Here is a 13,301-nt window from a genome sequence, read left to right as displayed (position 1 = left end):
GAGGTCTGAATGGCGGAGCCGGCTCGAGGAGCCGTATGGCTTACTCCTGCTCCTAATTTTTTTTAAATGTTCTTAAGTGCCGCAGTTTTGAACAGAGTGTGTAAATCAGCAAGGAGAGCGTTTGAGTAGTGGGTTTGGTGGTGACAAAGACATGAAGGGGTGGTGGAAGGCAAGATTACAGAAGGAGGAGGAAGAGAATGTAGATGGGGGTTTAAAGCTCAGCTCTGTGACCAACAGTACATCAAGACTGTGTATAGTCTGGATCAGCCCCAGTATGCGGCCGGGGGATGGAATCAATGGCAAAGGAATGGAGTTTTTGGCAGGGGCCAAAGACAATGGCTTCTGTCTTGTCAATGTTGAACTGGAGGAAATTGTGACTCATCCAAGGCTTGATGTCAAACTGCTCTTTTAAGTGAATCAAACGACAGATTCTTCAACCCAACAAGAGGTCACCAGAAGCACAAACTTTTCATTTAATGCTACCTAAAAATCAGCAGCATAACCACCGACACACACAGCATCTCAAGAAACTTGGCATTAATTTTTGGTTAGCCTGGCCAAGTTGCAATCTAACCTGTGTTTAACTAGTCATGCAACTCAAGTTTTACTGCTGAATGAATGATAAAAGCGACCTAGTCAGGCTGGGGGATGTTGGTCGAGAGCGCCTACTCTAAAATTCAATCTGCCGGTTCCAGAAACGCCTCCTGCTGTAATGCAGTTGACATCTACCAGTGGTAGAAGCACATTTTACTGCATTCAAACATTAATAAAAATCCCCTGTCCTTTCCCACCCCCTCCCAAAAAGGTTATCTCTGATTAGAAGTAAAAAGACAAACTATGAAAGCTGGAAATCAATTCAAAACTGGAAATGTACAAGAAAGGTTGATGGTTTAAGTGACTCTGCCTTTCACGGTTACATGCTGATTAACCTGCATCGACACCATTTTCCCTTCCTTCTGATTACATTAGTTAGTATTAAAAGGATTCCTGCAGCAAACGAATGCTGCAATTAGCTCCTGGCAGTATTCCTAGGAGCTGAAATCTGCATTGTGCAGCCGTAAGCCAGAATGGGGGAGCAGAGAGGTTAGAGTGCGCGAATCACTGACATTTTCAAAGACGCATATAAAACTGCCAATCAGAAATAAAAGATTTTATTTGATGGCACTCGGGTTGAAAGCCTCTTTACCGATCTAGATTACGACAATTTTGCATTACACCATCACTTGGCAACAGGGGAAAAGTGCAAAGTTCAAACGTCTTAATTAATTTTGACATTTGGCTCCTGTTTTTGTTTTAAGCACCTCGTCTATATAAATAATGAAACCGCATTAACTGGATATTGATGAACCAAACACCAGGCAGTCTCAGAGGGTTTTTGACTGTTTCCAAGTAGAATGGACAATGGGTGTCATGTTCGGGACCATTACCCAGACTCTACATACTCAGAATGGAGTGGGGGGGGGGGGGGGGGGGGGGGAGGGAGGGAAAGAGAGATGAATGAGTGTCAGCAAGGACAGGGGGGCTTGTGGTTTCCAAATCCTTACGCAAGTTAATTATGGCAACACGGCACACAACAGGAATTTATCATTTAGCCCCTGCTGAGAGGCAGATGACTATAGACTGCGCTGTAGAAGGGGCAGCTTCTCAGCTTACACATAAGACTTGGATTTATATAGCGCCTTACAACCAATGAAATACTTTTGGGGGCGTGGTCACTGTTGTAATGTGGGAAAAGAAGGTACTGCCAGATCTCTCACCCCCAACGAGACGACACAACCCTGGGGAACATTTGATTCTCAATTAGAGCCCCCACACACTTTCAAATATTCATACATGGGCCTCTGCCGGGGGGGGGGGTGGGAGTGGGGGGAGTGTTTACTAATTCTAACTCATTCGCTTGATGGAGGAGGAGTACAGGCAGTGGGAACGGGAAGGGAGTAAGAAAAATAAAATCAATCAGACCATCCGTTCCAGAGCTGGGATCTCACCATGGACCAGCAATGGAGAGCACGTGAGAAACTGTGAGGGAACTGGATTCCCCCTCAAGTCCCAGGGATTTGGAAGATTAGCTTTGGAGGGGAGCAAGGGGAGCAATTATTAAAACATGTAAGCTGACAGGTGGACACAGCAGGAACGTGCAGACACTATGAAGTGGCGGAACACAGCTTAGATTCCCCTGATCAACCAATCTCAAAACGTACTGCTGGATACACAGCACGAATTGAGGATTGAACCAGACATCATCTTAATCTATACAGCTCAGCTCCCTCAATGTCTCAGCCCCACACGTACAAACAGCCTGTGGTGAACTCCTGCAATGGCCCAGGAAGCTGATCCAAGTGAGACATGAGTGACATCCAAAGACTAGGCTGCGATACCTCCACCCTCCCCTCCCCCTCCCCCCCCCCCCACCCCCCGTGATCAAATTGCCCGGACACTCATCGTTAGGCCTCACACGTGAATGATTATCGCTTTAGAGGTGTACACCAGGGAACCAGAAACAAAGACTAAATGTTTTATAATAAAGGGGAGTGACAATAGCAAAAATCCACACTAGGATTTTGTATACTGCAATCAATTAAATTGAATTCAATGAATGTGATCCACTAACTGTTGGTAGAGACACTGTATTAAGTCAGTATGGAGCCCAGACCCCAAGCAAGAAATCAGCATCTCCTGGAGGGAAGGGGAATGAGATTTGAGAGAGCGAGAGAAAAAAAAAGAGCCTCTGGTATCACTAGAATGAGGTTGGGAATGGTGGAATGTAGGAAATAATTTCACTTTGTGGCGTCAAGGAGCACTTCAGCCAACCATGGTACTTCAGACCTTTCAGTCACATCGGTGAGCATTTTCTACATTGCACAACTCCCGGTCAATCATTCTACACATCCCTTTAAAATTGCACTTCAGGCAACGAAAGCCGTCTCCTGGGCAACCCAATCTGGTTGGAACCAATTTGGAGACAGTCAGGTTAGCTGGTCCGGTTCAGTACGGACAGTGACCATGAGGAAATCAGGTTGATCCTTTCGAAAGAAATGCAGTCGGAAATTAAAAGCGAATCAACCAAATCCCAACAAAATAAAAAGCAGCCAGCCAGCATCTCCCCTCCCTTTAATGCAAAAACTTGTTTCGACAATTCTTTCGGCTAATATAAATACTCAAAATGTCCTTTCACACTGCTCGGCCTTGTCTTTTTAAAAAGCACCGCTAGTCTCACACGCCCACGTACAAACCCAAGCAAAGCACTTTTCACCTGATGCTCCAGTTAGAGGTAAGCGAGGCATCAGGGCCTTGAAAATATTCAGCCCGATGGGTTCAGTACAACTCTTTTCACGAAAGGAGAACACTTATAAAACACAACCAAACACCACGGGGGTGGGTGGGTAGAGAATTACTTTCATCTCCTTGTATCGTGACATCGGGACCAAAAGCACTTCTTCCTCCAGGTTACCTTATTTTGACGGAGTCTCAGTCACTGGTTAGCGCTACTACTTGTCGGTAACTCTGGCACTGACGGGCAAATCCCAACAACCAAATCACTTCCTTTTAATGCACAGAGCGCTCCTCCAGCATTCAAATCCTCCAGGCTAATTTTGGTACCTCACCCATTATGGTACAGATAGTTTTAAAAGTGAAACTGCTTCCAATTGCTAAGAGCAATCATCGAATTCAGTGCACAGATTCTTCATCCGACCTCAGTGTCCCTGGGTTTTAATTTTTTTCCCCTCATTCTGCAAGAGTGCAGAAAAATTCCAGGCTGTCACAAGTAAAAACTTCTGCACAAGATCACCAAACCGTCTCCTTAGTTAAGGAGGGATATACTTGCATTGGAGGCAGTTCAGAGAAGATTCACGAGGTTGATTCCCGAGATGAAGTGGTTGACTTATGAAGAAAGGTTGAGCAGGTTGGGCCTATACTCACAGGAGTTTAGAAGAATGAGAGGTGATCTTATTGAAATATATGATACTGAGGGGGTGTGACAGGGTAGATGCAGAGAGGATGTTTCCACTCGTGGGGGAATCTAGAACTGGGGGCATAGTTTAAGAATAAAGGGTTGCCCATTTAAAACAGAAATGAGAAGGAATTTCTTCTCAGAGGATCATAAATCTGTGGAATTCTCTGTCTCAGAGAGCTGTGGAGGATGGGCCATTATTAAGGTGGAGATAGACAAGACTGTTAAATGATAAATGAGTGAAGGTTATGGGGAGCGGGCAGGGGAGTGGAGCTGAGCCCAAGATCAGATCAGCCATAATTTTATTAAATGGTGGAGCAGGCTCGAGGGGCCAAATGGTCTTCTCCTGCTCCTGCTCCTATTTCTTATGTTCTTATGTCCATTCTATCAAATCAGCATGGATAGATTCTTTATACACAGCAGCAATGAGCACCCCTGGTATCATGCAGTGAGAAAAGTGGTTTCTGGGCAAAGTTGCAAAAGAAAAGTTTTTTTCAATACTGTGGCAATTTAAAAAAAAAGCAATTTTGGGAGTCTAGGGGAATCAAGGGATAAGAGGATCGCGTGGAAAAGTGGAGTTGAGGTCAATGATCAACCATGATCTCAGTGAATGGCGGAGCAGGCTCGATGGGCTGTAGGGCCTACTCCTGCTCCCTATTTCTTATGTTCAATCAGCGGGAGGAGCATCCTGCATATTAAGCAGACCTATTTGGCACTGCGAGTCTGTTAACCCAAGGACATCCCACACACATACACGGTTGTTGTGGGGTGCCATCAAACAGAACCTCAACCTGCGCGTTGGGTGAGCGACACGAAAAGAAACCCTGGGCTCAGCTACAAGTATCACCTTTTATTTTCAATCACTGCAATCGCTGCTGCCTGTACGACTGCCGCCTTCACTCTATGGAGCTAGTAATTTTGAGGTTCTTGTATATAGAGGACGAACAACCTTGATAACCAAGAGCGCCAACATTAAGATCTTTCCCAGTTTGCTTTGGTGCATTTATGAACGACGAGTACTGTGCCCCGTTTACCAAAAAGTCGTCCTCCCCTTTTGGAACAGAGGTATAGGGTTCAAATATTGAGACAGTCGACCAATAGTAAACATCTATTTAGTGAAACCTACGCCTTTTTAACCCTTCGTTCTCTGGCTATATACCAAATGCCGCAAGCCACAATTGCTGTCTTTTCCCCAGCAAAGCAAGTTTGTTATTTTCTTTTGTTTTATAAGTGTTCTCTTTTGTGTCTCGAGCTCTGTGCAATTTACTAATAACCTCTCCTTTAAATTAAAAACCTCAAATCAAGGCTCGTTAAGCGCTAGATCCAAAGGCAACAGTAGTTAAGTGGATGTAGTTGCAAGCTACCCATATCAAGTACAAACAGGGTCCACTAGTGAATAATCCACGAAAGCTCTTCTCAGGAAATGACGCCCCTTTTCTGCAGATGAGCGGCTGGAAGCACCTCTGTCAGAGCGGTGGGGGCGCCCTACGTGCGATTCAGAGTCTGGAAGATTCGAGAAATCTGCAGCATCACAGGACCTGTCTCGGGATCGTTCATCCACTGAGTGCTGTTCAACGGATTTTCCAACATATCTTCAAATGCTGCAAGAGGGGAACACAGATGGGACGGAAAATGAATTGCAGGCCAACACAGTAATAATAACTTTTATTTATATAGTGCCTTCTACGTAGTAAAATGTCCCAAGGCGCTTCACAATAGTGTTACAGACAAACAGATCAATTTGACACCGAGCCATAGAAGAAATGAAGGCAGATGATCAAAAGCTTGTTTAAAGAGGTAGGTTTTAGCGAGCATCTTAAAGGAGGAAAGAGAGGCAGAGAAGCGGAGAGGTTTAGGGAGGGAGTTCCAGAGCTTAGGGCCCAGGCAGCTGAAGGCACGGCCGCCGATGGTTGAGTAGTTATAATGAGGGATGTTCAAGAGGACAGAATTAGAGGAGCGCAGACATCTTGTGGGATGGTGAGGCTGAAAAAGATTACAGAGATAGGGAGGAGCAAGTTCATGGAGTGATTTGTAAACAAAGATGAGAATTTTGAAATCAAGATGTTGTTTAACTGGGAGCCAACGTAGGTCAGAAAGCACAGGGATGATGGGTGTTCTTGACATTCTACAGCAGACAACTGCATAGAATTAGAAGATAATATTTTTAAGTAATCTTAAGAAAACAAAAAACGATCAAAAATCAAGAATTATGTTCTAGCTATTCAATAACTTTGTTAAATGAATGTTTTTGTGCAGATCAGATATTTTGCAATTCCCAAACCAAATTAGTCACATGCTGTAGAAACTGCTTGATTTACTAAAATACAGCAAGTTTAAGAGATTGCATTACTCAGCTCTAAGTAAGTGAATGCAACGTCTGCCAAGAAGCTACGTAAACACCTTGCTATCCCTGGAAAGGGTCACTGCTTCATTAGATGCATCCTGCTGGAAAATCAGGCCTCTTCACAAACTTGCAATGTAAAAAATGATTCCCCTTAGGTGAAGGGCAGAAACGATTCACAGAGCAATTGAACGCCATGAGAAATACAGGGCCAGGTGGCGTGTACTGCAAAAAAAAAAAAGTCTAGTCAAATAGGAAGCCTTTTTGTAGCGTAAGTTAGAGTTTTGCATGATCAGCTTCATCATCATCATAGTCAGTCCCCCGAAACGAGGATCATTGCTTCCCCGCCAAAAAAGGATGAGTTCACAGGTGTTTCAATGAAGGACCTAATATTCCAGGTCCCGAACTACATCCTGAAGGGTGGAAGATGCCTGTGTGTGGATTTTTTTTAACGTGTGGTGGCCGTTGCACACCAGCCACCACACGGGCTTGACAGAGCAAGGTCTTGGTCCAGTGGCAACGATTAACCAAGATGACTGGAGACCAGCTCTGCTGCATGGGCCTAGTGCGCACACATATCACTGTGTGGGTTGGCCCGTGCTGCCCCCGGGCCCACGCCTCTTCTGGCCCCGAACTCGCACCTCTCCTGGGCCCCGATCACGTCCCTCTACATTCCCTCGCCACTCCTTCGCCCCAACCTCGCCACTTTTTGCATGTACAGTATAAAAGTATAAAGGTAGGGAAATCCTGCTACGTGTACAGGGCATTGGTGAGACCACAACTGGAATACTACGTACAGTTTTGGTCTCCTTATTTAAGGAAGAATATACTTGGAGGAAGTTCAGTGAAGGTTCACTAGGTTGATTCCTGGGATGAAGGGGTTGTCTTATGAGGAAAGTTGAGCAGGTTGGGCCTGTACTCATTGGAGTTTAGAAGAATGAGAGGTGATCTTATTGAAACATAAGATTCTGACGGGTCTTGACAGGGTGGATGCTGAGAGGATGTTACTCCTCATGGGGGAATCTAAAACTAGGGGGCATAGTTTTAGAATAAGGGGTCGCCCATTTCAGACGGAGATGAGGAGGAATTTCTTCTGCCAGAGGGTCGTGAATCTTTGGAATTCTCTACCCCAGAGAGCTGTGGAGGCTGGGTCTTTAAATATATTTAAGGCGGAGACAATCAGATTCTTGAGCTATAGGGGAATCAAGGGTTTTGTGGGAACAGGCAAGAAAGTGGAGTTGAAGCCAAGATCAGATCAATCACGATCTTGTTCAATGGTGGAATAGGCGCGAGGGACCGTATGACCTACTCTTGCTCCTATTTCTTATGTTCTTGTATATCTTGGACGGAGGGGGCCCGGGAGAGGGGGAAAAACAAGGGAGATCCATCTTTCCTGAGACTTGCTTCCAAGTGGTGTTTATGGAGTAGCACAGCCGACGACACCAGGGAAGTTCACAGCTCTGACCCTCCAACTGTCCAGACTGAAAGGCATTACAAAAGCAGCAAATCAAAAAACAGATTTGTATTTTTTTGTTGTTTTAAAAAAAAAAGGGTGCACCTCAAAATGCTTGGTGCATTTTTCTCATTTATTCACGATGGCAAAAACAAGCTGGGCTGCTCCGAAAGTTAGTCGACAACAGCTGCCACAGGGCATCAGCGGGTCCATTGTAGCCATTGAACCAGTAGGCCACAGGGAAAGTTATTTCTGTTCCACATTATTGTTTAAACAGTTTTCCTCACACGGAAGCTTTTTTTTTTATTTTGCTCGAAAACATCAGCACTCGGTTAGCTCAATGGAGAGAGCGACATTACAACAGCACAGGGGTCCAGTGCCACAGACTGCCCTCTTAACATTCACGGACAGCGGCAACACTTTGATAATAAAAGTGTAACGTGGAGACTGCGGGTTTCTGAGGGACATTTAAACTTTCAGCCAAAGTGTACGTGGAACTTCTGACTTCTTGTGCTTTGATGCACCGCAAGGCAGTAGTATAGTAACTAGTATAGCAATGTTTCCCCTGGCTGGGGGGTCTCAGAATCAGGGGTTGGCCATTTAGGACTGAGAGGAGGAGAAATGTCTTCACTTAGAGGGTGGTGAATCCTTCGAATTCTCTACCCCAGAGGGCTGTGGAGGCTCAGTCATTGAATATATTCAAGACAGAGATCGATAGATTTTTGGATATTAAAGGAATGGGGACAGTGCAGGAAACTAGAGTTGAGGTAGATGATCAGCCATGATCTTATTGAATGGCGGAGCAGGCTCGAGGGGCCGAATAGCCTACTCCAGCTACTTGTGATTTTTACATAAGACCCCACACTCACTAAATAACTGATGAATCCCTGACTCACTTAGTTCCATGGACACTGTACAACACTAACTACAGGATTAGATTTTATTTAAATACTTTGTTAAATACACTAGCAGCAACTTGAGCAGCGGAGGTATACTGATAGAAGCCAACCCTCGACCTGGGTGGAGTACGTTGATTTCAGCCAAGGCAGTGTAGGGATGCTACTAATTGGAATTCTCTACCCCAGAGAGCTGTGGAGGCTGGGTCATTGAATATATTTAAGGTGGAGGTAGACAGATTTTTGAACGATAAGGGAGTGAAGGGTTATGGGGAACAGGCAGGGAAGGAGTTGAGGCCAAGATCAGATCAGCCATAATCTTATTGAATCGCGGAGCAGGCTCGAGGGGCCAAATGGCCTACTCCTGCTCCTATTTCTTATGTTCTTATGTAATGTCCGAGGTTACAAAGGGGGATAGCAGGCAGGGTTCCTGCTGCTGATCATTATTCAGCAATCCCTGCTGGAAGTGAGTGTGTGTACAGACATAAGGACAGAATCAAACTTGGATGCCGAATAGCTGGTCAACACTCATCCTATCTGTAAGGGGGTATAGTATTGTAAGGCGAAAAAATACCGTCACCAAAGTGGAAGTAGACATTTGCTCATATGCATGTAAAGCTCGCTTAGAAAACTCACTTACAAATGGGTTTTAAAATGGAGAACAGCTAAAAAGCAAAGTTTGCTGGTAAATGTGTTGAACCGTAGCACAGACTGATAGAAGATTCAGTACAGAACACTTGAAGGACAGTAGAGTAAGCTGTTTAAGGAACATAGATTATAGTACTGACTGGTAGTTTTGACTAGAGTTCTTGGGAGAAGGATAAGGAGGCACCACCCTGGGAAACAAGGTTAATCAAAACATCATGAGGAACTGAGGCAAAGTTGACACCACTGAACAAACACATTCCGTAAGACTGATAGGTGATGGAACGGTTGTGGGAATTACTCCGAGCCAGTCTGATAAGGGTCAACGAATCAATGTAACTTCGCTGATAAGCAGTCGGCCAATCGGTGGTTTTGTAGGAGGGTCACACACCTCAGAAAATGTATAACTGTCGATGTAGAAACCTCTGTCCTTAGAAGGGTTTATCGGAACTCTTCCCCTGCATGCTTGAATAAAAAAACAGTTGAACTGAGGTTTCGTCTGAGTGATTCCGTGGTCACTATATGGGCGGGCGGGTGTCGATTCCTTATATCAGGGAGCCCATCTTGGAGAAGGCTTCTTTTTATCCCAACACTACCTTACATACAAAGAATGGACACTTGGGGGGGGGGGGGGGGGGGGGGGGGGGTTTACTGGAGGACGCTGGCACCTGCGGAAATGAACCCCAGGAAGCAGCTAACACCTTCAATAGAAAAGGAAGGGGTGTGGGGTTTTGGAAAGAGATGCGCCATAAGGAGAAAACATGACTGAAATGAAAGAGGACCAAAAAGAAAATAGTTTCAATCCAGGCCTCAGTTGATACTTTCTCCAAAGCTTTTTACAAAAACTTACCAAGCAGTGTTTTAGGATTAATCAGTCCCAGCTGTACAACAGGATTGTCCAGAATGGCTTGAAATAATGGACTTTCAATATCGATGCCGTTATCCAACTCCTCAGGGGAGGGCTTTCGATCACCCAGCAGCCATTCACACTGAAATATAAAAATTATTGATCAGCAACTTGCTATACCACCCTGTTCTCCTGAGATCAGTCAGTGTTTTAACAATACACTGACAGGTTGAGAATAGCATTTCAACAACAACTTATATAGCGCCTTTAACGTAGTAAAATGTCCCCACACAGGAGCGTTATCAAACAAAATTTGACACCGAGAGTGGCAAGGTGATTAGGGCAGATTGGTCAAAGAGGTAGGTTTTTTTAAGGAGTGACTTAAAGGAGGAAAGAGAGGTGGAGCGGTTTAGGGAGGGAGTTCCAGAGTTTAGGGATTTGGCAGCTGAAGGCACAGCCACCGATGTTGGAGCGATTAAATCGGGGATGCGCAAAAGAGGCCAGAATTGAAGGAATGCAGACTTCTTAGCAGGTTGTAGGACTGGAGATGACAGAGATAGGAAGGAATGAGACCCTGGAGGGATTTGAAAACAAGGATGAGAATTTTAAAATCGAAGCATTGCTAAACCGGGAGCCAATGTAGGTCAGCGAGCACAGCGGTGATGGGTGAGCGGGATTTGGTGCGAGTTAGGACACAGGCAATAGAATTTTGGATAACCTCAAGTTTACGGATGATAGAACGTGGGAGGCCGGCTAGGAGTGCGTCGGGATAGTCGAGTCTAGTGGTAATAAAGGCACGGATGAGGGTTTTAGCAGATGAGCTGAGGCAGGAGCAGAGTCGAGCGATGTTATGGAGGTGGAAATAGGCAGTCTTAGTGATGGTGCAGATGTGTGGTCGGAAGGTCATCTCGGGGTCAAATAGGACACCAAGGTTGCGATGGTTGGTTCAGCCTCAGATAGGTGCTTGGGAGAGGGATAGAGTCAGTGGCTAGGGAAGGTAGCTTGCAGCAGGGACCAAAGACAATGGATTTTGGCTTTCCCATTATTTAACTGGAGGACATTTCTGCTCATCCAGTAATGGCGGTCAGACAAGTAGCCGTACAATTTGGAGACCGTTTTGGGGGGGGGGGGGGGGGGGGGGGTTGAGAGAGGTGGTGGTGATGAGGTAGAGCTGGGTGTCATCAGCGTACACGTGGAAACTGACTCCGTATTTTCGATGTCGTCGCCAAGGGGCAGCATGCTGATGAGAAATAGGAGGGGGAGCTAAGCATTGATCCTTGGAGGGACATCAGAGGTAACGGTACGGGAGCGGGAAGAGAAGTCGTGTCAGGTGATTCTCCGGCTACGATTAGATAGATAAGAATGGAACCAGGCGAGTGCAGTCCCACCCAGCTGGACGATGGGGGAGAGGCGTTGGAAGAGGATGATGCAGTCAACCGTGTTTCAGGCACTTTGTTGTTTCAAGGATAGTCCCATTTATAGCACCAATAAAACAGTCTCAGCACACTGGTGAGAGGGCCCTCTTCAAATTCTTAGTCCCGGCAACCCTTCTTGAAGCTGCTCAATCACAAATAAGTACGAGGCTCAATGTGCAAGTAAAAGTATTACTCTGGCACAGTGTTGCAGTGGGACATGGAGAGTTACGTGACATACCCCAAGAATTCCACAGCTCAGTTAACCATTTCTTAGTTAGGGCTCTTTAAAGACAGGCAATAATCTCACTGAAATATTATAACCACTTTCCCTTTGGGGATGGGGGGTGGGGGGGAAGGGGGAGAAAAAGAGACAAGAAAAAAAGGGGAGAAAATTCAAAGCGTCCCAAGTTCAGTCTTAGAGGTCAGGAATATCATTACTCTGTGCAAACATTTGTCTCTGCAGAAGTGCAAGGGTTGAAATGACAAGAGCGTAATGTATTTTAAGCTGCCTGTCTAAAATTTCACCAGTCCTTTCCCACCCACAATTTCCTCCTCAAAGGGCATCGACTCTTGCTGGGATACAGTTCCAGCAACAGTAGCAGGCGGCCCTCATTACCTTTTGGTCTATATGGCTTCAGTACATCGAGTGCTGTCACTACCCATTAAGCCAACTGAGGAAGCCGCAAGGGACTTTTCTAGCACAACAAAACACAAAGGCACTATCGCAAGCTTCAGCAACCAGTACTGAGGCCACTGTTATTTTTATTCTACACATCATCTATTTCAGTAAAGTTAAAGTTGTTCAAAAGGGAATATCCAGAAATTACACTTATCAGATCAGAGTAGGGCAAGGGCAAGTGAGTGGAATCATCAGAGGGCTACAGTACCATCCTCCATGCCGACTCACGTTATAGACAACCCACCACCTTTATTTCAATCACTCATACTTTGCACAAACATCCTACCTGCCACTCCCCCCACCCCCCCCAATAATGAAAGAGGTAATTCTGTGCATGGTTCAGATAAACACAATGAAACATTTAAGAATCTAGTAAATAAAACAAGATCAAACCTCAACACAACACATCAGGTTTAAGTAGTTTTTGTTTTCTCTAATAACCTGCCCGTTTGGTACTTACAGCAGCATCCTGTTGGTTGTTGTTGACTCGTAATGCATCCATCACTTCCTTTTCATCGAATCCCATTTCCATCAGAGCAATCATAGCCTATCGGAGAGAGTAAAAATCGACCGCCGACTGTTCAACAATTCAACATCACCTTGTCTTGCCACTACTATATATTTAAACCAGTAACTTTTGGAATGTGGAGCACACGCACTTTCCCTGTAGGGAGACACACCCACTTACCTAAATCCAGAGAGCTTGGGTGCTGGTTAGCCAGATAAAATTGTGCACCCTACCCATTGGTTTACAGGGTTATCTGAATCCAAGTGACAAGAGGTTTACATAGGAATGCAAGTATTTAAGCGCCAACTAACTGGATTACTCTTTGAAGGAGCCAGCGCAGACTTGATGGGTCAAATGGCCTCCTTCTGTACTGTACCATTCTATGATTAAATCCCATGTTATTTACAAAAGCGCACACAGTCTCAGTCCAGGATCAGCTGAGTTTTCACTCGGTGCCCCTTAACAGCACGCATAGGGGAGGGAGCTTAGGAACAAAATGCTCTGTTCACTAGCAAAAATCACGAACACGTTGCTTTTGAAAAATATACAATGTTGCCACACTCGG

The 13,301-nt window shown here is 45.2% G+C and overlaps 1 protein-coding gene across 1 annotated transcript in view; it reads right to left on the bottom strand.

Moving 5' to 3' along the window:
- Positions 1-1,135: 1,135 nt before the first annotated feature.
- ubac1 (UBA domain containing 1) overlaps positions 1,136-13,301 on the bottom strand; it is a 45,012-nt gene continuing 32,846 nt past the window's right edge. The window contains exons 8-10 of the mRNA XM_070863750.1: positions 12,689-12,775; positions 10,138-10,276; positions 1,136-5,553 (exon numbers count right to left, since the gene is read on the bottom strand). Of these exons, the coding sequence (XP_070719851.1) occupies positions 5,438-5,553; positions 10,138-10,276; positions 12,689-12,775 (342 nt within the window). The 3' untranslated portion in view covers positions 1,136-5,437. The remainder of the gene's footprint in view (positions 5,554-10,137; positions 10,277-12,688; positions 12,776-13,301) is intronic.

This window comes from Pristiophorus japonicus, chromosome 20 (assembly GCF_044704955.1).
Source record: "Pristiophorus japonicus isolate sPriJap1 chromosome 20, sPriJap1.hap1, whole genome shotgun sequence".
NCBI lineage: Eukaryota > Metazoa > Chordata > Chondrichthyes > Pristiophoridae > Pristiophorus > Pristiophorus japonicus.
This window is presented reverse-complemented; position numbering and strand designations above follow the sequence as displayed.